This window comes from Ictalurus furcatus, chromosome 24 (genome assembly GCF_023375685.1).
Source record: "Ictalurus furcatus strain D&B chromosome 24, Billie_1.0, whole genome shotgun sequence".
NCBI lineage: Eukaryota > Metazoa > Chordata > Actinopteri > Siluriformes > Ictaluridae > Ictalurus > Ictalurus furcatus.
The window spans coordinates 13,575,696-13,601,746 of NC_071278.1; the positions used below are offsets into that span (position 1 = coordinate 13,575,696).

General features: G+C 39.3%; 2 protein-coding genes across 2 annotated transcripts; both read right to left on the reverse strand.

The window, feature by feature from the left end:
- Positions 1-214: 214 nt before the first annotated feature.
- wasf2 (WASP family member 2) lies at positions 215-12,822 on the reverse strand. Its single transcript, XM_053613140.1, has 9 exons — positions 12,518-12,822; positions 8,458-8,615; positions 7,526-7,660; positions 7,072-7,225; positions 5,290-5,407; positions 5,067-5,188; positions 4,810-4,983; positions 4,253-4,719; positions 215-1,871 (listed from the first exon to the last, which is right to left on the reverse strand). Exons 2-9 carry the CDS (start codon positions 8,588-8,590, stop codon positions 1,714-1,716), a joined length of 1,461 nt encoding a protein of 486 aa, XP_053469115.1. The 5' UTR covers positions 8,591-8,615; positions 12,518-12,822; the 3' UTR covers positions 215-1,713.
- Positions 12,823-15,412: 2,590 nt separating this feature from the next.
- On the reverse strand, positions 15,413-22,673 carry LOC128600825 (probable methyltransferase-like protein 24). Its single transcript, XM_053613528.1, has 5 exons — positions 22,375-22,673; positions 21,679-21,853; positions 21,223-21,344; positions 19,932-20,166; positions 15,413-16,078 (listed from the first exon to the last, which is right to left on the reverse strand). The coding sequence occupies exons 1-5, from the start codon at positions 22,671-22,673 to the stop codon at positions 15,764-15,766; spliced, it is 1,146 nt and encodes a 381-aa protein (XP_053469503.1). The 3' UTR covers positions 15,413-15,763.
- Positions 22,674-26,051: the final 3,378 nt, after the last annotated feature.

The following is a 26,051-nucleotide window of genomic DNA, read 5'->3' on the forward strand; positions in this document are numbered from 1 at the left end:
TTTTTTCTTTTTGCTTATCTACATTTGTTATTTAAACTACATATACACTCACTGCAACTTTCTTAGGAATATCATACAGGGTAGGACTCTAACACTGTTGAAGGAATAAGCATGTGTTTAGCTGTTTCGAATAAAGTGGCCAGTGAGTTGTGTGCACCTGATGAACCAAAGTGTTGCTAGCAGGCAGCTCACATGTAAAATGGCTACAAAAAAATCATTTCGTAACTTGAGATCTTTATTTAATTAAACCACCAATAGAAAAGCTTTACAATTATAAACCATATGCAATAAAAAAAAATTGATTTCAAAATATTGCATAAATCTGGGGGGGGGGAAATAAGCACTTAAACTAAATCATACCATGGCCAAAATACTAGTCTTTGATTGGCTGGCAACCATCAGTTAATTTACCTGTAATATTAGGACACCTCTAAAATGATGGGCCGGTCACACATTTACCGACAGTTCTACATCAATGCTCCCGATCTTCATTATCATGAGGACATTTTGGAATGCAACACTTTCAGCATAGGGGGGAAAAAAAAAAAAATAAAAAAAAAATAAATAAATAATAATAAAAAAAAATAAAACACTGATGCACTGATTTGCATGTTGAGTAATTACTTATAGGCTACAGTGCAGGCAAAGGATTGAATTAAAAGTGATGAACAGAAAAACGTAATGCCCTCGAAGTTGTAACCATAACAAATTACACTGGTAACCTATGGGTAGGAATGGAATGTTGGCTTTTCAGTGAGTTATGAGTAAGCAAAACGTTTAAGCTTAAACCAGCATTGTTTAAAGGCAGGTAGGGTGGCCATGGTATAACAGAACGCCTGCAAAAGCATCTAAATATAAAACACCACAGTCTCTGCCTTGTCCATTATTTTTTGATATTGAGACGCTTCATCGGGCGTTACTCTTACATAAAGCAGGCACTTTGAACTAATTAATTTCCACTGTACGTGAACTGAAACACTCATTTCCAGCCTCTTGGCTTAAGTGGCTTTGGCATACATAGATACAAAAAGATCATAACACTACATATAGAGTTTAGAGCCCAAGGCTAGGACAAAGACATGAGGCAAGAGGACATAAAGAACTCGACACAGAATGCCTAATGCCACAACTGGCACCAAGGTCAGAGGACAGATGCAATGAAAGCACTTAAATAGACAAAAATCAGTTACCAAGGCAACAGGATGGTAGAGAAACAAAATGATATATATATTTTAAAAAATAATTTTAGCTTTAGAAATTTAGTCTTACAGGCTCTGTGTTTTTCACTCTGGGGAAGAAAGAGTTCTAAATAAAAGCAAACGCCCGGAGAAAATGTAGCCATAAGAACAGAATATAAAAGATAACAGTAGTTATCTAATTTACAGTCTCATATTGTGCATCATACTTGGCTTTGGTGTATGAACAAAGCTAAGCTTTAAGAGATTAATAATGATCTTTTACAGATATGATACAGAGATACAAAAAAGAAAAACTCCATCTAGCTCAATTTACTCATTCATAGCTACATTACAGTGGAATGGGCACTCTGAAATAGGAGCAGGCTGATCATCTAAATAATTCACTCCGAGTCAGAAGAGACCACACACACGCGCGCACACACAATTTCGCATATACTGTAGCTGGCCTCATTAAAGGGAAACAAATAGTTTTGGTCTAACAGGAATGATTTTTCTCATGATATGTATTATAGTCTTATTCAGACCACTCTTCATCATCAAACTCTGAGGAATCATCCTCAGAATCACTGCACTCCACAGCGATACGCCGAGACAAGATAGCTGCCACATCATTGCCCACGAAGTCTCTTTTCTCCTGCTCTCTCTGCTCCTCCACCTTGCGCAGGTTAAAACCTATACACACACACACACACACACACACACACACACACACACACACACACACACACACGCTTTAAGTAACTTGATTTTTTATCATTAGACAGCACAGTTATTAAAAATTCAGAAAAACAGTAAGTCTTAACTAAGCCACATATAAATATTTCCTCCAGAGGTCTTCTAATCATGGTAACACTAAAGTCACTGGAGAGGTAGCACAAGAAATGTGGTTTCTATTCTCTAAAGGCAGGTGTTATGAGGAAGGTGTTCATGGTCCTTGTCTGAATCAAACCAAAACCGTGGTTTCTCCTAGTTCACAATTTGCAGAAATACTTAATCTACCCTCTAGTTAGAACAACCATGAGACATTGGGGCAGACGATAAACATTTGTACACAACATATTTTAAGAGCGCTTTCAGGATTTCTTTAGTGAAAGGTCATTGTAATAGAGCTGTACCAATTCATACATTTTATTGATGCATTGATTTCTCTGCTGGTTGCACGAATGAATGAATCATTGACCATGTTAAAAATTTTATATATTACATAAAGCAAGCTCAGTCTGCTCTACTCTGTGAAATGTTAGTACAATAGAGCCAAGACACAGTATATTCAGAGAAATTACATCCTCAGCTATAATACTGTAGCTATAAGAAAGACTGCAACAGACAAACTGAGAATAGCTGTCCCGTTCGCATTTCTTGTATGTTTTCATAATGATGCATCTATTTTTTTGTAACAATATTTTGTAAATAAAGCACACACAAGTGTTGAAACTTTACTGTGAGAGACTCATTCAGAATGCAACGTTTCAGACATAAATTCAGCCCTTACAGCAGACGTATGCTACATATGATTACGGTCAGTCTGACTGTTGTTTTTACTCCCCACATCCCTCACCTTGTGCATACACTAGCTTTGATGTTAATAAAAAGTACACATGATAAAAATAGTACTTGAGTACTGGGGAGTGAGATACTGTGTAACCCAGTTGCCATGTGGACTATGTGACAGAAAAAGCAGCAGCTCTGTTCTCCTGCACAGAAACTGAAAATGATCGTTAAAAATGACGCACTAGGTGAAATGGCTCACAGGAAATTCTGGGGCAATTTTTTTGTTGGAACAAGAAGTTTCAAAAGTAGTAAAGTTAATGTCATGGATTTGTGAAGATGAATGAACTACCCTCATGGAGAAACAAATGAATACCTCTGAGAAATAACACTCAATCCTTTCATGCATGGTGGTCAATACAGTGGACAGCTATTTAAATATTATTACTTTGTATAGGCATGGGTTTTAATAATCCTCTTTGGTGGATGTTACTCAAAAACGCGATAGATGGCCACCTACTGGCAAGTCATTGTAATGCAACAAAAGACATCTTGAACAAAGATGGCAGACTAATTCAGAATCACCAATTACTCCAGGAATTTCTATTCCATCCTTCTACAGGAAAGACCCTTCCTTGAAAGTAAATAAAATATGATCACAAAAAAAAAAATCTAAGGATCTCATAATTGGCATGTTTTTCAAATCCTGTTTTTAAGTAAGAAGCGAACTACAATTTACCACGTGTCCACTAAACTGGACATCATGCATCCTAGTAATATTGCCATTTAACACCTAGGTTACAAAGTACATATTTTAGTGATAATTTTTTTTTTTTTCAAGAAATAAAGGGGGAAAAAAAGATCTCATGAAAGGGTTAATATTTCCTGAATTGCTGAAAAACAATAACTGTTTGAATGTACTAAATAAAATAAAAATAGTTAGTAATATATAAAAATCACTTTTTAAACTAAATCAGAAAACAAATAACTGGGAATGAAAGATTCAAACCATTAAAATAATTCAAATTCATTAAAATATTAATGAACTCATAGCTTGCGGTAATGAACTATTTACCATGACAGAAAGAGAGGGAGCGGCATCAACACATCTTTCAAGCAGAGCGCTCAAGACACCTGTGTAGCGGTCAGTTATTCCAGATTGATTGGCTTATCTGACATTTTTACAAGTGGGGAAGAAAGACGACTGCTCTTTTTAAAATGCAGCATGCTATGCAAAAATGCTGAAATTGTCATTTAAATTTTTTTTTTTGGTATTTCCATCTCACCCATGCCCCACCTGCAATTCCTACATGCACCACAGTTCCACTATGTCTGCTTTAAATCAAACTTCGGTTTCTGAAACGTGAGCACTTTTTCAGAAGTAGGAATAGGTAGTTATGTGTGCCTGATCATGGAATACCTCATACATTAAAACTTTAAGAAAAACATAACTCCTTGGAATTCAGCTTTGATATGATACAGTCATGTTCAGCTCATCTGTCATATGTGAGAGCATGTCTGAGTGACTGGATGTCTGAGTACACAGAGGTGAAATTTCAACATACCTTGGCGAATAGCTGCCAAGAGATCGCTGCGGCCATCAGGGGCAGGCTGAGGCTTGGGGGCAGGAGTGGATGGAGGCCCACCTGAAGGAGGAGGGGCAGGAGCTGATGGAGCAAAGCTTGGTGGTGGGCCTGGAGGTGGAGGGGGTGGAGGTGGAGGTGGGGGTCCACCCCCAGCAAGAGGAGGGGGTGGAGATGGGACACTGGGATCCATGGGTGGTGGTGGAGGAATAGAGGGAGAAATACAGGAAAAAGCAGGAGGAGGAGGAGAGGGTGGAGCATCAAATCCTAAGGGAGGTGGGGGCGGAGCCATGCCCATGGGTGGGGGAGGAGGTGGGGCAACAGGTGGTGCCACTGAAGGGCGGCCAGGAGGAGAGGTTGACATTGTTGGAGGAGCTGGAGGAGGATGTGTAGGGCTTAAAATGCTAGCTGGTCTCTGGGGTGAGGTTGCACATGGCACATCATTATACCTGCAAGAAAACAGGCATTAGATCACCGCACAACATGGCCTGTAACCGTTAACTGTAATCACTGATAGCAATTATAGACACAAATCTTACGTCATATCTGGGGGAGGAGGTGGCAAGAAACCCTCATCATCCAACACTGGAGGTGGGAGAGGAGAGCCAGGATCATAACTGTAGGAGGCAGTGCTTTGGTCAAATCCCTCAGAGTCTATCGTACCCATGTCATCACCTGACCCAATGCTGCCATTGACCACGTCCAAAGAATTACTAAAAAAGAACAGACACAATCATGAGATTATATGAAGTCTCAGACAAAAATGCAGCCACTCAGGTCCTGTACTTTCACTTACCCAAGGTCAGATTTAGGGACAACAAACTCCTCTCCCATCTTTCGACGTTCCCATTCCTCTTTACGCGTTTTGATCTTGCGAGGGTTCAGGTTGCCCCGGTTGGGATTGTCTCTCTTCTCTTTCTACACTCACAAATATACACAAATTGACAATTATTTTTTAAATGCCCTGCTATAATGCTAACTGATTAGACTGTAAGGTTCCCATAAGTTTCGAGTCTCACCCTATGTTTCCGTTTTTCTTTCATGATGTCTTTGGTGTCTTGTAGCATCTGCTCTTTCCACAGGTCAAAGAAATAGGATGGGTCAGTGTAGAATTTAAGTGCCTCCTTTCCATCATCCCTGTGGCAAATACAGTAGTAAATTTAGACAGGCAAATAATGCTTTTAGATAGAAATACCAGGATGATTTGACTTGCCATAATGATGTCTATTTGCAGATACTAGGCTTCAACGATTTAACATTATCATCATCCCTGCACAATATTACAGTGCCACGATATCGAGTGACTATTATCGCTGATTATATTATATTACCGAGCCATCCATTATGCATTATGCGGAGGAGCTCCACAAGAACATGGAAGTGCCCTCCTGTTGGTTAACGCTTCGGTGCACTGCATTATGGGTATTGTAGTCTGGGAAAGGGTTGAGGCTCCCCCCCCAGTACTCTAGCCTGAATATTTTGCTTTTGTTTTTATCTGTGGAAGTAAAACTGACTGAAATAAATGCCACCCATTCAAGCAGCAATCTCTTAACATTATGAAGGTGGGGGGGCTGAAAATACGGAAATTACACCAGCGTAGCAGACTGTTTAGCCCGTTCCGGCTGTGAACAAAGGTTCCTCTGACCATGGTCTGCAGGCTGAACACTAGTATGAGCAATCACTCAAAAACAGCAGACAAGCCAACTAACATGTGAATTTGGAGTGATTAGTGTTTTGAACATGTCCTGGAAGCCCCGGACCCTTCCCCTATTTCTCAGCTCGCTTTATTTCTGCGAAGGTAAATAGAAAATACTGAGTTCACCAATGTGAAATGTTATCAGCCAGTGCGTGTTAGCTAATATTACTCAAATATCTATTTAACATCAATGTATTATATTTATTAGGAATGTCACTGAAAAAAAACTTTGGCCAAAAATGCTCAAAATGTCTCTTTCTTTTTACGACTGAAAGAAGAAAATGATGAAGATTTGACTCAAAAAGACTAATATGCATACAATGAAATGTTATATTCAACATTTCATAATGAAATATTGAGAATCATTTAAAAGCACTTAAATATGCCTCTGCTCAACACCGAGCAGCATCAACAGAAAAACCGTTGGCCGTGTCAACATTAGACAACCGCTTCGTAAAAGGATTACAGCAGAATCACTTAAAAACCCACCATCTAGCTAGGTTTTTGTGATTGAAGCAATATGCAGCTGCACAGACAGTAATATTAATCACAACTCCCTGTTACATTCATCAGTGCATTCATTTAAGATACAATTTATTTACTATACTGACTATATAAAGTCATATTCTGTGGCTAATAATACGCTAGTCAGTACATGAAAAGTATCTTTAGGCACCATTATACAACTAATGAAGTATTTTGTGACGTTATGCCTATGAGAAAGTCAGGGGTAATACACTGTGAGAATGTACAGCTTAGAACAGTTAGCTGTTTAATTTTCACGTCATGCCACCATCAAAGGCTATAAGGTTAGAAGTAAAAATACATAAACACACAAACAAGTAAACAGAAATTCAAATATACAAAACACATAAATAGGAGACCTTAAATAGTAAAAAAGGATTTCAAAAGTATAAAATATTCCATATTGAGTAAGTTAAGAATCTGTACAAGTTGTTTTAAATTAATTTGAGATAAGATATCACCATAAATAATTTTAATCAAAAACTAATATAAAATACTTTATGGAACAGAACAGTTTAAAATAAAAGCCAGGAATAATTATTTGAGGAGGTTGCATATTAAATTTAAACTGTTTGTGTACCTGTAGATGCTGAGGATGTTGAGCGGAGGTGGCTCGTTGCAGGTTTGGTAGGTGTCCTGCACTGGCTGAGGCAGGGAAGGCCGAGTGAAGAGCTGTTGGTCCTGAATCAGATTAGAACGGAAAGCTTTGCGAGTGGTGATTGCCTGCAGTGAAACTAGACAACACAAAAAAAGCCAACAATGAGGGCGCAAAAAACTTTGTGATCATCAAGCATAATTACACTATTGTAGGGCAACAGGGACAGGGGCATCATTATCATCCATTACACAAATGAAATGACTAAATGATGATGATGATGATATGGCCATGAGGACATTCAACAAGCACAGAAATACACACACCTAATGTTTGGTCACCATCAGCCAGTATGTGAAGAATATAACAGCATGGTTTGTCGTACAGCACAGATATAATAATTGCAGTATGTTCTCACACAGGCCTGTTCCTCTCTTACCCTCTTCCTCTTTGGGATCCAGCTGGGTGACTTTGACCTGAAGTTTGTCCACTCTTTCACCAAGGGTATTCACCCTGTCTGCAAACAAGCTGGCCTGGATAAACAACTCGCCAAATACATCTTCGGCAAACCTGCCTGTGTTATAATAAAGATGTACAAAGTCAGCCATAGCACCATAGTTGGCCTAACATTACCAAAACAGTGTCACCAGCCCAGAGAGACACACACACACACACACACACACACACACACACACACAGACAGACAGACAGACAGACAGAGAGAGACACACACACACAGACAGAGAGAGACACACACACACACAGACAGACAGAGAGACACAGACAGACACACCCACACAGACAGACAGACAGAGACACCCACACAGACAGAGACACCCACACAGACAGAGACACCCACACAGACAGACACACCCACACAGACAGACAGACAGAGACACCCACACAGACAGACAGACAGAGACACCCACACAGACAGACAGACAGAGACACCCACACAGACAGACAGAGACACCCACACAGACAGACAGACAGAGACACCCACACAGACAGACAGACAGAGACACCCACACAGACAGACAGACAGAGACACCCACACAGACAGACAGACAGAGACACCCACACAGACAGACAGACAGAGACACCCACACAGACAGACAGACAGAGACACCCACACAGACAGACAGACAGAGACACCCACACAGACAGACAGACAGAGACACCCACACAGACAGACAGACAGAGACACCCACACAGACAGACAGACAGAGACACCCACACAGACAGACAGACAGAGACACACACACAGACAGACAGACAGAGACACACACACAGACAGACAGACAGAGACACACACACACACAGACAGAGACACACACACACACAGACAGACAGACAGAGACACACACTCACTGAGGGAACCGAGTTGGCGGATGATGTTAGCCAGTGTGATGTTGGTCACACACTCCAGTTCACTCTTCACCGTCGAGGGTAAGGTCTGACGGCACAGGTGCCGAGGCTCGATATTGCGCATCACCAAAGGCATGATGATAAATCAGCAACTCTCCTCCCTGAAAACACCACAAGAGAACGAGTGCCACAGATTCACCTCCACTGTGTTGCTGCTTCCACTGCATGTTTCAGATCCTTTTTTGCTTATTTTTCCATGCACATGGCCACATGTACATATCACGCCCATTTATAAACACACCCAATCCATCTGGTGCAAAGCAGAACCAAAACTGCTGTGTCTCGTTCCTTTCAGACACAACTTGCATCCTTTATTTTAGTAGCAAGTCTGTGTGCATGTTTGTAAAGAATCAGCCAGTGAATCTCCCTACAGAGGTTAAAGCAAAAGAAAGGGAATAACAGTTCCCCTTTCCAACACAAACTTTGTGACTCTAAATACGGAAACACGCATGTAGCCTGATTACATTGCTGCTTTTGCAAGGTGTAGAAGTAAACTTTGCTACCATTTTGGAATCACACAAAAGCCTTTCTGGATAGGGATGCTCCGATCGATCGGCCGCCAACCGGCATCGGCCGATAATCACATTCCATGTCTCGATGGGTAGTTTCTAAATTTGGCCGATCTCACGAACCGATCACAATTTGAGGACGTAAAACACATGATGACATTAAACTTTAGCGTTGAAGTCATGTCCTCACCAGTGTGGAATTATTACGAGGTCTCAAGAAACAATGAAAAATTCACCATATGCCGTGTATTTTTAAAGGCCTATTAAAATGTTCGTGATAAAACTGAATATTTGTTGTGCTTATTTATTTGATTCGCAATTAAAACAATTTAAAACATTACTGTAAATAAGATAACCAAGGCAACATCTGTGGTATTACTATATCTGAAGAAAAAAAAAGGTTAACAGTGACAGTCAAAGAGAAAGCTTAAATATCACTTATATAAAGCTTGAACGATCGGGATCGGCCGATCATGATGACAAGAAATCGATATTCGATATAATATTTCTGTTTACAGGTGACGGACAGCTTTGTATCCAAGTGAGGATCTCTCTCCCCCACAGGCATTTAGCTAATGAGTGCAGTAAATCACACGCATCACTCTGCTGACAAAAATACATGACATTCGATTACCGTTACTGATGTATACACAACATATCTATATGGAAACAACCAAATAAACACTATTAGGCTACTCTGAATATGCAAGCTTAAAGTTGTTGTAGTACTACAATTATTATCTTGTACAGTTTACCTCGAATCTGTCTGACACTAAACTGGATTTAGCTGACTAACATCAAAATGCTCATCATGGCTCTGATCATTATAATTGGACATTTTAGAGGATAATCAGAGGATAAAGAAGTACAAGACCCATATCGCCACTTAACACAAGATTGAGCGTAGACGAATGGCGTAGCGTAGTCACATGGTTCAAATGGTGCTAACCATATACTGTTGTTATTTTCAGTTTCAAAACATCTAATTCAGCTCCTTGGTAATTACAGAGAACATCTGAGAGTGTTGGGGAAGGAAAAATACTAAACTGTGCAACATGATACTCTCTAGAGTTGAGAAACAAATCTGAGGTTTGTGTGTGTGTGTGTGTGTGTGTGTGTGTGTGTGTGTGTGTGTAATGCATGTACAGATATATATAAATAAAATCAGTGTTACGGATCAACTAATCTGATATTACCTTGGTAAATATGAGAAAGAAGGCTGTGAAAAATTGTCTTAAATTGTTTAACCTTTTGATCTTTTGTTTAAAAAAAAAAAATTCACAAAAATGCTCTGCTCTCATGGATAGCAATCAATTGCAAACAAAACACAGGTTTATCCATTAAAAATTTCTTTGTTAAATATAGGTGTGCAACAATTATTAGCACCCCTATGAATTCATATGAGGAAAAAATATATTTGAAGTATATTCCCATAGGAATTTAACTTTTTTTTTGTACACCTGGGTGACTAGAAACAGGAAATTGTTCAACCATGACTTCCTGTTTCAAAGGGGTATAAATTTGAGGTAACACACTTATAACAATGGGACATTCATAACAATTGGTAAGACCAATGAATATAGCTGTGATGTGCGGCAAAAGTTTGTTGAGCTTCACAAAATGGGAAGTGGCTATAAGAACACAGCAGAAGCATTGAAAATGCCCATTTCCACCATCAGGGCAATAATTAAGAAGTTCCAGTCAACTGGAAATGTTATGAATCAACCTGGAATTGGACGTGTGTCTATATTGTCTCAACGCACTGTGACAAGGATGGTGGTTCAAGTGGCCAAAAAATCTCCAAGGATCACAGCTGGAGAATTACAGAAGTTAATTGGGTCTTGGGGTCAGAAAGTCTCCAAAACTACAATCCAAAGTCACCTACATCACCACAAGTTGTTTGGAAGGGTTTCAAGAAAAAAGCCTCTACTCTCATCCAAAAACAAACTCAAGCGTCTTCAGTTTGCCAGACACTATTGGACCTTCAAATGGGATCAGGTTCTGTGGTCAGATGAAACCAAAATAGAGCTTTTTTGGCAATAAACACCGGAGGTGATTTTGGAGTACACAGAGAGGTAGCCATATGGAAAAGTACCTCATGCCCACGGTTAAATATGGTGGTGGATCTTTAATGTTTTGGGGCTGTTTTTCTGCCACTGAAATGGACATTTTGTTAGGATACATGGCATCATGGTCTCAATCAAATATTAACAGATATTAAATGAAAACCTGACTGCCTCTGCCAGAAAGCTAAAAAATGGGCCGTGGTTGAATCTTCCAGCAGGACAATGATCCAAAACATACATCAAAATCAACACAAAAATAGTTTACCGACAACAAAATCAAGATCCTGCCATGTCTATCCCAGTTTCCTGACTTGAAACCCATAGAAAACCTGTGGGGTGAACTGAAGAGGAGAGCCCACCAGCATGGACCTCAAAATTTGAAGGATCTGGAGAGTTTCTGTATGGAGGAATGGTCTCAGATCCCTTGCCATGTATTCTCCAACCTCATCAAGCATTATAGGAGAAGACTCAGAGCTGTTATCTTGGCAAAGGGAGGTAACACAAAGTATTGACTAAAAGGGTGCCAATAATTGCTGCACACCTATATGTAACACAGATTTATTTTGATAATCCTGTGTTTTGTTTGCATTTTTTGAACAAAAGGTCAAAAGGTTAAACAATAAAAGACAATTTTTCACAGCCTTCTTTACTCATATATATGGATATGAATATGAAAGGTAAATCCCATGAGAGGAATACAGAAAACATACATCCACTGTAGTGTCTAGGCATGCTTTACTTCTTACACACCCAGATTTTGTAACCTAATACTTGTTATAACTGTGGTTAGCTATATCTCTCGTGTGTGTGTGTTAGTTTGGGGTAGAATGTGAGCAAAGCACCCATTCACTGCACTTTTTAGCATTTATAAAAATTGACTCGTAGTTACTTTATTCACTACACAAGCTCCTGGATGTGTTTCTGCCTAATCACAGCCTTCAGCTAAAAATTTAAGAGTAAAAAAAATAAATAAATAAAAATCCTTCGTGTTAGCTCAGGATGAGTGTCAGAACAAAACTACGAATAAAAGAGGATCTCCTCAGGATAAAGCCCTGCAGCAACAGAGAGAAATATCTCATCCAGCTCACTATCCACGAACACTGTGTTAGCTAATGTTACAGCTGTAATGTTACACTGGGCATAAAAATATACAGCCTTCACACATCAAATCAGCTTGATTCATTTACTTGTGAGGGAAATCGCAATTACAGGCCATTTTTACGGGGCAATTTGAAAACTACGACACAGTAAAACTACTTCAAATAGGTGAGCTCATTTTATTTACTTTCAGAAAATAAACCGTCGCGGCCCACCCTAAACGTCCAGAGCAGGAAGTGAGTTGTTAGCTAGTCTGGCTAGCTAGTTACACAGAACTAACTGACTTAACTAGTTTGCAAAAGTGAAAATAAAAACATGGACATCACTTACCACGAAATAAAACAGTTAGTCCTTACTGTCGAAGTCTTTAAGCTTTTCAATTACCTAGCTACCTTGACATTACTTCACTTTTTGCTCCTACTTTCTAAGTCGATACAAAAAAAATGTCCGCATTTACCGTCACAGGAGCTGTCGGTCACGGACAGCGAGGTCCCGGATTTTCTAACTTTCCATTGGACGACGCGAGAGATAGGCGAGACATAATTGGGTGAAGCAGCTGTCAACTTAGGAAACAATGGGCGGGGTTATAAATCCGGGCTCCGGGCTCCACCCGTGTGGGTTAAAAACATCTGCTGCCTGAGCAGGGAGGGGAGGGGAGGTGCGGTGCGGTGCGGTGCGGTGCGGTGCGGTGAGGTGAGTCGAGTCCTGATCACCGGGCCTGCTCCAACACATCCGGAACACAGAGAAATGTCTGAAATGTTTTGCGTTCTATACGTACAGATTAAGGATAAAAATAGGACACAAAACATGACAGCACTTTGATCATTTTCCAAAGCCAAAATGACAGAAAAAACTACTAGGAACAGAAATACACTATTAAGAACAGAAAATAAACTACTCAGAACAGAGAATAAACTACTAATGGCAGAAAAAAAACTACTAAGAGAAGAAATTAAGTACTAAGAACAGAAAATAAGCTACTAAGAACAGAAAGACACTACTACTGACAGAAATAAACTACTAAGAACAGAGAATAAACTACTAATGGCAGAAAAAAACTACTAAGAGCAGGAATTAAGTACTAAGAACAGAAAATAAGCTACTAAGAACAGAAAGACACTACTAATGACAGAAATAAACTACTAAGAACAGAGAGTAAACTACTAAGAACAGAGAATAAACTACTACTAATGCCAGAAATAAACTACTAAGAACAGAAAATAAGCTACTAAGAACAGAAAGACACTACTAATGCCAGAAATAAACTACTAAGAACAGAAAATAAGCTACTAAGAACAGAAAGACACTACTAATGCCAGAAATAAACTACTAAGAACAGAGAGTAAACTACTAAGAACAGAGAATAAACTACTAAGAACAGAAAGACACTACTAATGCCAGAAATAAACTACTAAAACAGAGAATAAACTACTAATGCCAGAAATAAACTACTAAGAACAGAAATAAACTACTAAGAACAGAAATAAACTACTAAGAACAGAGAATAAACTACCAACAACAAAAATATATTCAGATATTTTCCTACTAGTATCTGATCTTTCCACTGAAGTCTAGAGAGGAAACATTTATCTAAATATATCACTGATAGTCTGGTCTGAATGGATATTATTTCCTTACAGTGGAAAATTCAGCCCTCTAATCAATCACACATACAGATGCAAATTCTTCCACACTAGTTATTTGAAGCCCACATAACTGAACCCATGAAACATTAAAAAGCCCTTCAGTTTAAGCATAATTGCTGCATTTTCTGCACAGGATGTTTTTGTTTATTTTTGTTTGTAGGCTACACCATTTGAAACCAAATGCACGGAAGGATTTGTTTATGAGTAATAATATGCAGTCAGACTGTGCTCAAAGCAGTTTTGTAACTGTTAAAAAACAAAAACAACCCCCTCCACATCCTAAAATGTATGTAATACAATGAGATTCTTGCCACCCTAGAGTTTGCTTGCTTTGTGGAAAGAGTAATAAATGACGATGAAAGATCCTTTATTTTCTATTAGATTAATTAAACCCATGAAAATGATCACATTGCATTATGTGGCACTCATACAGCACACTAAAGCAATCTTACAGTGGTGAAATATAATTATAATAAACAATTGTGCTTCACAGTAGACCAGCTGGTATAAATGACACAGAAGCAGAAAGTCTAAACAAATGTTTTTGCCCCAAGAATTGTATGTATGCCCTTAAAGTGAGTAGGAAGTATATAATTACAATAGGCTTTTTTTTTAAAATTTATTTGTATTTTTGAGCTTTAACTTTAAAAACAAACAAACAACAGACTCAAGCAGGAGATTTGAAAAACTGCTTAATAGGAGGAAAACGAACTAAAACAAATAAAGCACATACAAAAATGTACTCTCATTTGTTGTTTACAACTAACTTGTAATTGTCATTAATCTTTTGGTTAAAAATGGTTCTGAGAAAACCATGCATTTAATAAGCCATTAGTGCTATAATGTTCTGATAAATTGTTCTATCGACTGAGACCAAGGGTTTGTGCACTTCACTTTGACATGCCCATAAATTCATGTTTCTTCTTATATTTTAATGCTGGAGGTATTTTCTGATCATAAGTCAGCATATGGAAATATGCCACCTATCTATTTTATCATTTGCATTTAATGTGTATGTCAACAAATGTCATGGTTGATCGATCTAATGAGAAAGTAGTGCAGCATTCAAAGACGGAAGTTTGCACTCCTAAAATACTTGATAGAATAAGGATTGTAATTCAGTGCTTTCAGTACACACAGCTGTAACCAAGTTTGATCACTAGAGGGCACCTCATACATCATACAATGGACAAACAAAAGAAAATCAGTACCAACATGAATCTAACTTTATAGATTATTCCAAACCTGTGATTATCACGTTGTCCACTTCATTAATTAAACTGGAAATGCCCAATGTCCACAAATAGAAATATCATTTTAGTCAGTTTTATCTACGAGTTTAATCTTCATCATTCAAAAACAGTTTTAATTCCTGTATTTTGAGTATGTTTCATAATTAGCCTGTAAACTGTGTATAGATATGCATCTAGTTGGGATATGCAAAATAAAAAGTATTTCATTTACAAAATCAGGGGTGCTGCAGCTCCCACTAGTGGAACACAGTAAAATTATATTTTTAAATCATATTTTGCTTATATTTTGCCTTTAAATAAAAATCTAAGACATAATGTTACTGTAATTGCATAAGATATTTGAAACAAATATGGATGAAATCATTCATTTCTGTGCAACATGAAATAATATTTGAAATATGAAATATGCACATTAGGTATTGGTACATTTTATTTGGCTGTTCGATTTGACAAATTGACGGAAGTGTGAAAGTTGATCTCGTTCACAATCTCACTCTCCTTGTCACTCGGGTGGCACCCTAAAGGTTACCACTCCTTACCAAATACTATGATCTTGTACAAAATACTGCAGTGTCAACAACAACAACAACCTAATTCCCATTTTTCAAAAGTCACTTGATCTTTCCTCAGCATGTGCATTTGCAGCAGTTTTCATAAGTCTGAAGAATTGCTGGTTATCATTTGAATTGTTCACCCATCCTAACCCAGGTAAGTTTGTATGAGCTGTGTGTGTTGGGAAGTTGTTGTCTCAGTACAGTGTGTCCTGGCCCAGGGACTGAGTAAGTCAGGCGGAAGCCTGAGCTGTGCAAAGCCCTCAGTACACTGTACCAGAATCGAACTACTTCTGCCTCAGTCCCACCCACTTCAAACCCCGCCCATTGTAGATGTACAGTCAGAATGAGCTGACTGATTCGTCTGAGAGTTCCATCCTGCACCCAACTCTCCAACACACGCCATTCTGCACTCTCCAGATCTGCCCACAGAACATGCACCTTTAAATACAGAAACACACATGAAAACCACAGGTAATGAGACTCAGGTAAAGACACAGCACATATAATGTACATCTGTATCGGTAGTAATAATAGTATTTTATATATATATAGTAATCGGTACTGATACCACCAAAAGTACACAATACTCGATACCAAAGTCGATACCACGGTGTGGTATAAAAATTTATTTAAAAAAATAAAATAAAAAACTCTTGGAGGACATCCTCCTCTGGCTGATACTGGCAAAGAGAGCAAGAGGGTGAGAGGGAGAAGGGGAGAGAGAGAGAGGGAGAGGGGGAGAGAGAGGGAGGGGGGGAGAGGGGGGAAGGGAGAGAGAGGGGGTGGAGGGAGAGAGAGAGGGAGAGAGAGGAAGAAAGAGGGGGAGAGAGAGAGGGAGGGGGAGAGAGAGGGAGAGGGGGGAGAGTGAGGGAGAGAGGGGGAGAGAAAGGGAGAGAGAGGAAGAGAGAGAGGGGGAGAGAGAGAGCGAGAGGGAGGGAGAGGGAGGGAGCGAGAGGGAGAGAGAGAGGGAGAGAGGGGGAGAGAGAGGGAGAGAGAGGGAGTGGGGGAGGACAGAGGGAGAGAGAGAGCAAGAGGGAGGGAGAGGGGGAGAGAGAGAGCGAGAGGGAGAGAGAGAGGGAGAGAGGGGGAAAGAGAGGGAGAGAGAGGAAGAGAGAGAGGGGGAGAGAGAGAGGGAGTGGGGGAGGACAGAGGGAGAGAGAGAGCAAGAGGGAGGGAGTGGGGGAGAGAGAGAGAGGGGGAGAGAGGTGGGGGGGGGGTATTTTAGTTATCAAACACTGTCTGACAATGAGTATCCGGAGGTGCACTCCTAAACGCATGCACACACACACACACACACACACACACCTTATTCTCTGAAGGCAAGCATTAGTTTAAATTCACTAATGGTGATATGGTGGCAGGCCAAAACAATTTATTAAAAGCATGAACATTTGAATAATTATTAGTGACATTAGGCTACATTTAGCTGACAGGACACGGGCTGGATGGCGGTGCATGGTGGCCCATGAGGAGATAGTTTATAACACTGCAATGCGTTAGCGTCGTTAAAAATAACTGGCTATCGCAAACATTACATGGAGCATAACGTTAGTTGGTTTCACGGACACAATGCCAGCTGCCTCAAACAAACATAATATAGGACCATCTTTCAGGTGCTTCGCCAAATTGCAGGTGTTTCCTCACTTCGTTTGAAATGAACGATAGCATCGGCTGCACACTGGAAACCGATACTAGCTTTCCTCTCAACGAGTCGGGGCGGAGATAAACTTGTTAAGCTAAGCTAAACTTCTGTAGTTTTTCCAGTGTGCTTGTAGGCATTCCTCTTCTTCTTCTCCATTTGTGGACTGAATAAAACACTTGTACGTAATTGCTGCCCCCATCAGGTCCAGAAGAATCGCAACATCGGTACTTTCGGTATTTTCATTACAAACGGTGCTAACGCAACTGCAGAAAAACAAGTACCGTCATGTTTTAAGAATGTTGGTACCGACTTGGTACCGAAGTATCGGTTCTCATGACATCCCTAATATATGAGAGAGAGAGAGAGAGAGAGAGAGAGAGAGAGAGAGAGAGAGAGAGAGCAAGCAATCAGAATATGATATGTCCAAATGTGTCTTTTGTCCACTTTTCTGGCCACAAGCTTCAGGAGTTTAAAAGGTTGCAATCTGATTGGCCCTTCACATTTCAGTGTATACACATTTCTCTGTGCTGGTTTCCAGGGGAAAAATCTTTTTTTTTAAACTTTCAAACACTGAAAAAATAAGCTCTGAATTAATTTATATGAAGCTTATTTCAGAGTTTTGCTTGAAACAGTTACTTGCAAACAATCTTTGACTTTCACTTTATTCCACACTAACATTCCACACTCGCACAGTTTGACAAAACTGAATTACGTGAGCATGTATTATCCAATTAAGAGTATGAAATAATCAAAAGAAGATAAAAATGTTTAAATATAAGATTTTAAAAGTATACAAATCTGGATAAATAAAAACATAACAAAAACAAGATAAAAGAAAGAAAGAAAAAAATGATATATACAGTACTGTGCAAAAGTTTTAGGCACCCTATTTTTTTGTGTACAAACTTTGCTATAGATTTTTATTTTATGACTTCTACATTATCGAGTCAGTACAAAAAACATGTTAGATTCCCAAACATTAGCTTTCCAGCACAAAATTGCATGTTACAGAAAAATGTCTGTATGTCATTAAAGAAAGCAGTATATTATGTAAGAGACCACTTTTAAGATTAAAAACACAATGACGGCTGCTGGGTTTCGCTGCAAAAATAAGAAGCGAGTGTGACAGTCAAAGTCTCCAGAAGAACCGAAGAACTGGTTCTGCAAAATCTTCAGTAAAACTTACAGCTCATTTCCTTAAAAAAACTGCACTAATTGTACCTGAGACTACTATTTTTATCTGTTTTTGTTTTTTTTGTCACACCAAATATTGACTTTGTTTCATTTACTACTGTTTGCTGCTCTTTACAGTATCTTTTGAATGTAGAAACATTTCATTTCATTATTTTGAAGGCATATTTGCTCTACAGCATTTCTTTGCATGTGCCTAATACTTTTGCACAGTACTGTATATATTCAGTGCATGTTGTTGTCAAATCTGAAGTGGTCCGCCTTTCTCAGTCACCTCAGGAAATGTAGTTTGGTGTTACTGTCAAAATAATCAAAATACCTTTGTGTGTTTCTCGACAGGTATCGGAAAAAGTCTGTGGTGGTCATTTGAAACATCAAATAGACTCTAACTGTGAGTGAAGGTGCTTCTTCATTACATTTCAGAACAAAAAATACCAGGCTTGCTAGAAAAAGCTAGAAGTCTGGTTTGTGAGACTAGTTACAGTGTAAAACTTTTCTAAACATTACAGCTCCTGGATGGATTTGTGGGAATACAGTACAGTTTTTGTTAAAATAGATAGGGTCCTGATTTCTCAGGCTGCAATCCACAGTACTGGATTTAACTATGAGGCCAATGGTAGCCTGCTAACCTTAGCTAGTTAGCTAAAGAACATTGAGTTGAACACCACAAAAATGACTGGTCTCGTGTGGTGTGCATATAATATCTATGCATAATTCATCCACTTTAATAGGAACACCTGTACACCTGCACATTCATGTAGTTATCTAATAAAGTGGATGGTTCCTAATAAAGTGGACAGTGAGTTTATGTTTATAATATCTATGCAGCATTGTCTGTATTATGTTTTATTATTTGATTTGTGCTCTCTTGCATAACTTGCTTTTATTGGTTGTGTGAAGCTGGACACATTTCTAAAGCTGGAGTGTGATGACATATGATGTATTTGAGATGCTATATGATACTGTATATGACCCTCTGACTGTGAATTACTGTGAATTAGTTACAGGTTGCCAGGGACACTCACAGCAGCTCAGGAACACTATGTTTTAAAGCATTTTTCTCCTCTGACACTGTAATCTATTTAATTTTTATTTGAACAGTAAATGACGCACTGCTACTTTAATGTAATATTTCTTGAAAGTATGAACAGTGGAATGAATATATAGTGTATAGGAGGAATAGAAAATGCATACAGAACACAGAGAATTAAAAATGAGGTATTCCTAGGAATTTGTATGTTCCCCATGGTAAAAGCGCAGCCTATGTCTAATGATCAAAGATTAACAACAATACGCACATATATTCTCTGAGGGCATCACATCTCTGTGTGAGTCACCAGACACTGTTGCCATGGTAGCCATGCGTGACCACAGACATCTCCATGGTGATAAAGCATCAGCCAGGGGATTCTGTGCTGCCATCAGAATGAAAATGAGAAAAGAGATGTGTGACAGTACCATGCTGTGACCCAGTGAGTCCATGATGTCCACCAGGCGGCGAGGTATAGTCCCCAAAACTCCCCTGTGAGGTCGAGTATGGGGACGCCTCCAATCAAGCCAAGCTTGATGGTGCTGGACAGATCCATATCCAGAGCCACTACCATGTTTGCGGCGAGTACTAGGGTCAAAGCGATGCACCTCACATCTCATACTTAATGTGGATTCCAGAATCATTGCATCCTTTCCATCCAAACTGTAAAGGGGGAAAAAAAACCTGAACAGTTCAGGTTTCACATAGACACTGCACACATAGCTGTCAGAATCTCTTTATTAGTGGTGCACCTTGTTAGCACTTCGTGTGTCTCAGTTATTGTATTTATGTTCTTATTGCTCTTATGGGTCTCTTATGGAACATGGAACATATTGGAACCTTTAAATCATTCATTCATTCATCTTCAGTGGATCCAGGGCCTATCCCAGAAACACTGGGCATGAGGTGGGAGAATTCATGCCAGTCCATTGCTGGGCACCATGCTCACACATATTCACAGCTACAGGCAATTTAGCATAGCCAATCCTCCTACTTCATGTTTTTGGGAGGTGGGAGGAAACTGACAAAGCTAGAGGAAACCCATGTGAACACAGGGAGAACATGCAATACTCTACCCATACAATAACCCAAGCTCAGGATTGAACCAGGTGCCCTGGAGCCATGAAGCAAAAACATTTCCCGCTGCACCACCATGCTGCCAAGAATCTGTTCTAGATTAATGTTTAAAAAAGATTTAACCATGTTATAAAAATCTCAGTTGTGTAGGGATCTGATTGGTAGATTGAGTTCAAAGCCTGATGATACCACATGGCATTTTGGAAAAAGGGAATTTTCTCTCTCCCCTGTAAATCACAGAGATGCTAACCAATCGTGGGCTTTAGCTCATGTATGTGGCAAAGGGTATATAGCGCTTTCCCCAGTTGGGTTAGGCTGTATGAGTAGCAGTTCGAATAGTATGGTTGGCTGGCTTCACATGTCTTGGAGGAAGCATGTGTTAGGCTTCATCCTACTCGATTGGTAGCTGTCATATTATAGGGGTGAGCTGGCTGGTGGGTGGGAATTGGCAGATGAACAAATTATGGAGGAAATGGGAAAAAACATAACAACATATTCAAGTATTTATATTCCCTATGTATAAAGAGAACTGTGCTTCATTCATGTGGTCCCCATTGTAATAATTTAATTTCAGATCCAATGTCAATTTTTTTTCATTATATAAAAAACCTCACTGTATCCAGAGTACATGAATATATTTACCTGAAAGAGTAAGCGACACAAGGACGGCCAGGGGCCCAGTAATTAAAGCACAAAGCCTCTGAACTTCCCCCAGCATATGCAGACCCAGACTCAACAGAACCCTGCCATCTGGAACAATTCACCTGAAGAAGCAAATCACAAGGATCTATTGTAGTGTTTGTGTTGGGAATTCAAGTATCCCCAAGATAAGTGCAATTGGGCCATTCTGACATTGTGAAGATGTCTGGCTGATATCCATGAAGAACAATATGTTTTCATAAAAATACAGGTTTTGTATGAAAAACTAAATTTGCCAAAAGATTTCCTTTGGGTTACTGTGGTTACGGTTAAGAACAGTGTCAGATGGAGGCATAGTTTTATTGGGTAATACAAAAATTAGTAAAAAAAAAAAAAAAAAAAAAAAAGGGACTCGTGTGTGCACATATGTGTTTCAGCATTGTTTGAAAGGACACATACCTCTGGTGTGGTAATGAATTGGATAAGACGCTGCACTTCATCACTAAAAGATGTTTGTCCAGATGTCCAAGGCTGAAGCACAAGTTTTCTGTCTGTGGCCTGCACAAACAAATCCACAGGCCTCTTGAGTCTGTCAAATTTCACATGCCTATTTGTGTGTGTGTGTGTGTGTGTGTGTGTGTGTGTGTGTGTGAAGTTTCTTTACAATAGTGTGGGTGGGTGGTTGTGAATCGCCTCTGGCGACTGGTTTAGTTGTGGCATGTTTTGGGGTCATGCACTCTTTGTTTTGTCCAAGCCTGAAACTTAATCAGGCTCTGGTCTAAATGTAGGCCTATTCGTCTGTTTTGAAGAGAAATGGTTAAAAACAGAACAATGGGTAGATCCTTAATCTCGATCCCCTGAAACAATAAAACAACTTCCCAGTCCAGTGCAGTAGCCATGGAGACAAAACAGAGGAAAAGATTAGTCACAGAGAGATAATGAGCATCTCTCTGATTCATTTAGGAGGGATTCCCTTCACTCTAGCTCAGTTTGGTTTATCCAATCATATGCACGTAAACAAAGCTACACCAGCACATATGATTACTTTCTTTTTTTTTTTTTTTTTTTTGGTTTATCACCAAATATTTTATTGCTTCAGTGAAGGTGTCTTTCTCAGTGCAGTAGGCTAGTTAAGACTATAGCCTACTCGTGGACATTCTGTGTGTTCGGCTTTCAGCAGTGTTTACCTGGCGAGAGTTCAGCTCGTTCTCGTCGGCGTAGGCGCGCAGTCGTGCCGCCGTCTCTTCATTTTGCCAAAGTTCCGGCGCGCTGTCCGAGCGTGCATCCACGCTGGAGTCTAATGATCCGGATTCGTGACTACTTATACTGATGACGGTAAAGTCGGGTGCAGACGAATCACGCGGCGCTATCAAACTGACCAGAAGCTGGAGGAGCAGCAGCAAGGACAGAACAAGCGTGAACACACTTGGCAGAGCGCTGCTGCATGCGGCCATGCCTCCCCCTGAGTGAAGCACTGCTGCATGACGGAGAGCCAGAGCCTCTGTGGAAAACTTCACAGCTCCAGGGCATTAAGGACAGAGGAGCATGCACAGCTGTATTCCCTCTGTTGCAAAGAGTAGCAAGCGCATTCTCCACCCCCCATCACTCACACACACACACACACACACACACACACACACAGGCGTGTAATCTCATGCCATTATGGCTAAATATTAGATGACTGACATATTATTAAACACAATTTAATCAGTAGCCTACATTAGACCCGAAACACCCCGTACAAGCTACTAGTCAACAAGTGCCCGGTTCAACTGGTTATCAAACATGCTCTTTTTTTTTTTTTTAAATATATACTTTTTTAATAAGAGTAAAATTATAATTGAAAATAGACTGCAAACATTGGGGGAAAAAATAGATTTATCCTACAGTTCTGTGCAAGTATGTTTGTTTGTAGTTGCAAAGTTATAGGTGTCAGAAAAGTGATGCTTAAAATATTCGCTTTTTTCAAATTTTATTTAATTTTGTCCCAATCTTAAGCAAAGTAATGCACTCAGCTGTAGGCGAAGAAATACAATAATGGAGATATGGAAATGATTCGTGCTGATTTCAGGGAAAAGTCCTGTTTCGCGCGTGCTGCAGAACCTCACATTTTGGTGTCAAGTTATATATGTAGATTAATGCGCGGACCTATAGGATATGTCAATCCATCCATCTTCTATACCACTTACCCTTCAGGGTCACGGGGAACCTGGAGTCTATCCCAGGGAGCATCGGGCACAAGGCGCGGTACACCCTGGACAGGGTGTCAATCCACCACAGGGCCCTATAGGCTATATCATAGGTCAAATCAAATGAGAGCTAATATGTGAAATTACATAGAATATAAATACGCAATGTCTTGTTTTGTCTTCCCGTTTGTCTTTGTTCCTTAGTCTCTGCTCTGCACTCGCTCATGTCCCCGTTTGAACCGCGCGCACTGCATCAGGGTCTGACGCCGTGAAGCCTCGCCTCGTACAAGCCCGAGTGGTGCTGAATGTCAACGAGGCACTGAGAGTCCATCACACACACACACACACACTGGTAAATCCTACTGCTACAACAGACACTGCAGTCGAACAGGCTGCACAAACATACACAGTCTACAGTACATTTATGCGCATTCATGGCTAATGTATTTTTATGTCTATTATGGTTTCTTATTTTAATCATTCGAAGTTTAAGTATCTTCTGCCATGTTAAAACAGCTCTAAGATAACCCCTATCATCTTAATTAGATCATTTACAATGAGTTACGGTCTATTTTACAATACTTTTCTAGTATGTATCTACTGATAAGCTAGAATTTTTCTAAAATGTTATCAATTTCAGTTCAAAAACTGTTTAGAAATTGTTATTATGGATGTAAAAAAAAAAAATTACTGCTGTCAACATGATTCTCTATGTCATGTAACCTTTTGTGTAATGTTAAGCTTGATAAACATAAGAACAACAATCATCATCATCATCATCATCATCATCATTATCATAATCATAATAAATCATAATAAAGGTGTTTTCGATCCGATTGCTTGAAAGACATTTGAGCACATGATGAATTTGCTTGGAGGCAAATTTCAGTGATATGCCCTGAACCTACATCTCATACGCAGTTTATTGTGTGTCATTTTGAAAGATGATAAATGGTTATTCAGACATGGTATGTTTAATTATTGTTTCATTATGTGGCACAGCTACACTAAACATATAGCACTATGTAATAGTATTAAGTTAACATATTATTGTTACAATATAAAGTCTTTATCACTTTTCTTTGAAAGATGTATAAAGAATTCAGTTCAAGCTCCAACTTCTCAGCATTTCAGTGAAGAATAGAAGCATCAGACAGTGGATAGCTGTGCTTTAAGCCTTAAGTTGTGTTTGTCAAAAGAGATTCTTTTAAGGGATGTTATGTGGTACAGACCAGACAATGTGCCTGGACCAGTGTCTGAGCCCCATCTAGTAATACTATATGGCCAAAGGTTTGTGGACACTGCAAGCATGGTCATGCTGGAACATGTTTGGGCCCCTTAGTTCCAGTGAAGGGAAATTGTAATGCTACTGCACATAAAGACATCCTGTACAAATGTGTCCTTCCAGCTTTGTGGCAACAGTTTGGGAAAGCTTACATATGGGTGTGATGATCGGGTGTCCACAAACTTTTGGCCATATAGTGTATGCAATGCTTGGTGTTGGTCCGACAAGACAGTTGCTCTCTCCTTAAACAATATTCTGCCAATAAATTGCTGTGCTTATATAGTTAGCCTTCAAAGACATTGGTCATTTAAGTAAAAACATCTGTTAGTATTTTATACAGCTTATTAAAGAGGACGCCATGAATTTAGAGGTTGTCCAGGCAGAAAATAGAAATGCAATTTGGAAAATATGAGTGATTTAATACAAATCAGACAAAATAAGTTTAAGACTTAAACTTTGTTTTTGTTTTAATTTGTAACCCAAATCTTGGTCATTGCTATATATGTTGTTATATGTTTTCCTTAATTTAGCATACAATACGTACGTTATTTCCACTGCATCTCATCATCTCCAACTGTCATTTCCATCACAACGGTTTTTTATATGTAAATTTTATATACAGTGCCCTCCACTAATATTGGCACCCTTGGTAAATATGAGCAAAGAAGGCTGTGAAAAATTGTCTTTATTGTTTAACCTTTTGATCTATTGTTTAAAAAATTCACACAAATACTCTGCTCTCATAGATATCAAACAATTGCAAACACAACACAGGTTTATAAAGAAAAATATATCTTTGTTACATATAGGTGTGCAGGAATTATTGCCACCCTTTTAGTCAATACTTTGTGCTACTTCCCTTTGCCAAAATAACAGCTCTGAGTCATCTCCTATAATGCCTGATGAGGTTGGAGAATACATGGCAAGGGATCTGAGACCATTCCTCCATACAGAATCCCTCCAGATCTTTCACATTTTGAGGTCCACGCTGGTGGACTCTCCTCTTCAGTTCATCCCACAGGTTTTCTATGGGTTTCAAGTCAGGAAACTGGGATGGCCATGGCAGGACCTTGATTTTGTGGTCAGTAAACCATTTTTGTGTTGATTTTGATGTATGTTTTGGATCATTGTGCTGTTGGAAGATTCAACCACGGCCCATTTTAAGCCTTCTGGCAGAGGTAGTCAGGTTTTCATTTAACATCTGTTGATATTTGATAGAGTCCATGATGTCATGTATCCTGTATATGTCCATTTCAGTGGCAGAAAAACAGCCCCAAAACATTAAAGATCCACCACCATATTTAACTTATTTAATTTTTTTAAACCAAAGATCAAAAGGTTAAACAATAAAGACAATT

Coding starts and splice junctions, on each gene's coding strand:
- wasf2 (XM_053613140.1), bottom strand. CDS start 8,590: ATGCCTTTGGTGATGCGCAATATCGAGCCTCGGCACCTGTGCCGTCAG. Junction 5,408..7,071: donor AACATCCTCAGCATCTACAG/GTACACAAACAG, acceptor TATTTGCCACAG/GGATGATGGAAAGGAGGCAC. Junction 4,720..4,809: donor CCTCCTCCCCCAGATATGAC/GTAAGATTTGTG, acceptor GTTTTCTTGCAG/GTATAATGATGTGCCATGTG.
- LOC128600825 (XM_053613528.1), bottom strand. CDS start 22,673: ATGGCCGCATGCAGCAGCGCTCTGCCAAGTGTGTTCACGCTTGTTCTG. Junction 21,854..22,374: donor GAAAGCCGAACACACAGAAT/GTCCACGAGTAG, acceptor CACACACACACA/CACACACACACACACACACA. Junction 16,079..19,931: donor ACTCACTGGGTCACAGCATG/GTACTGTCACAC, acceptor CTGTATTTAAAG/GTGCATGTTCTGTGGGCAGA.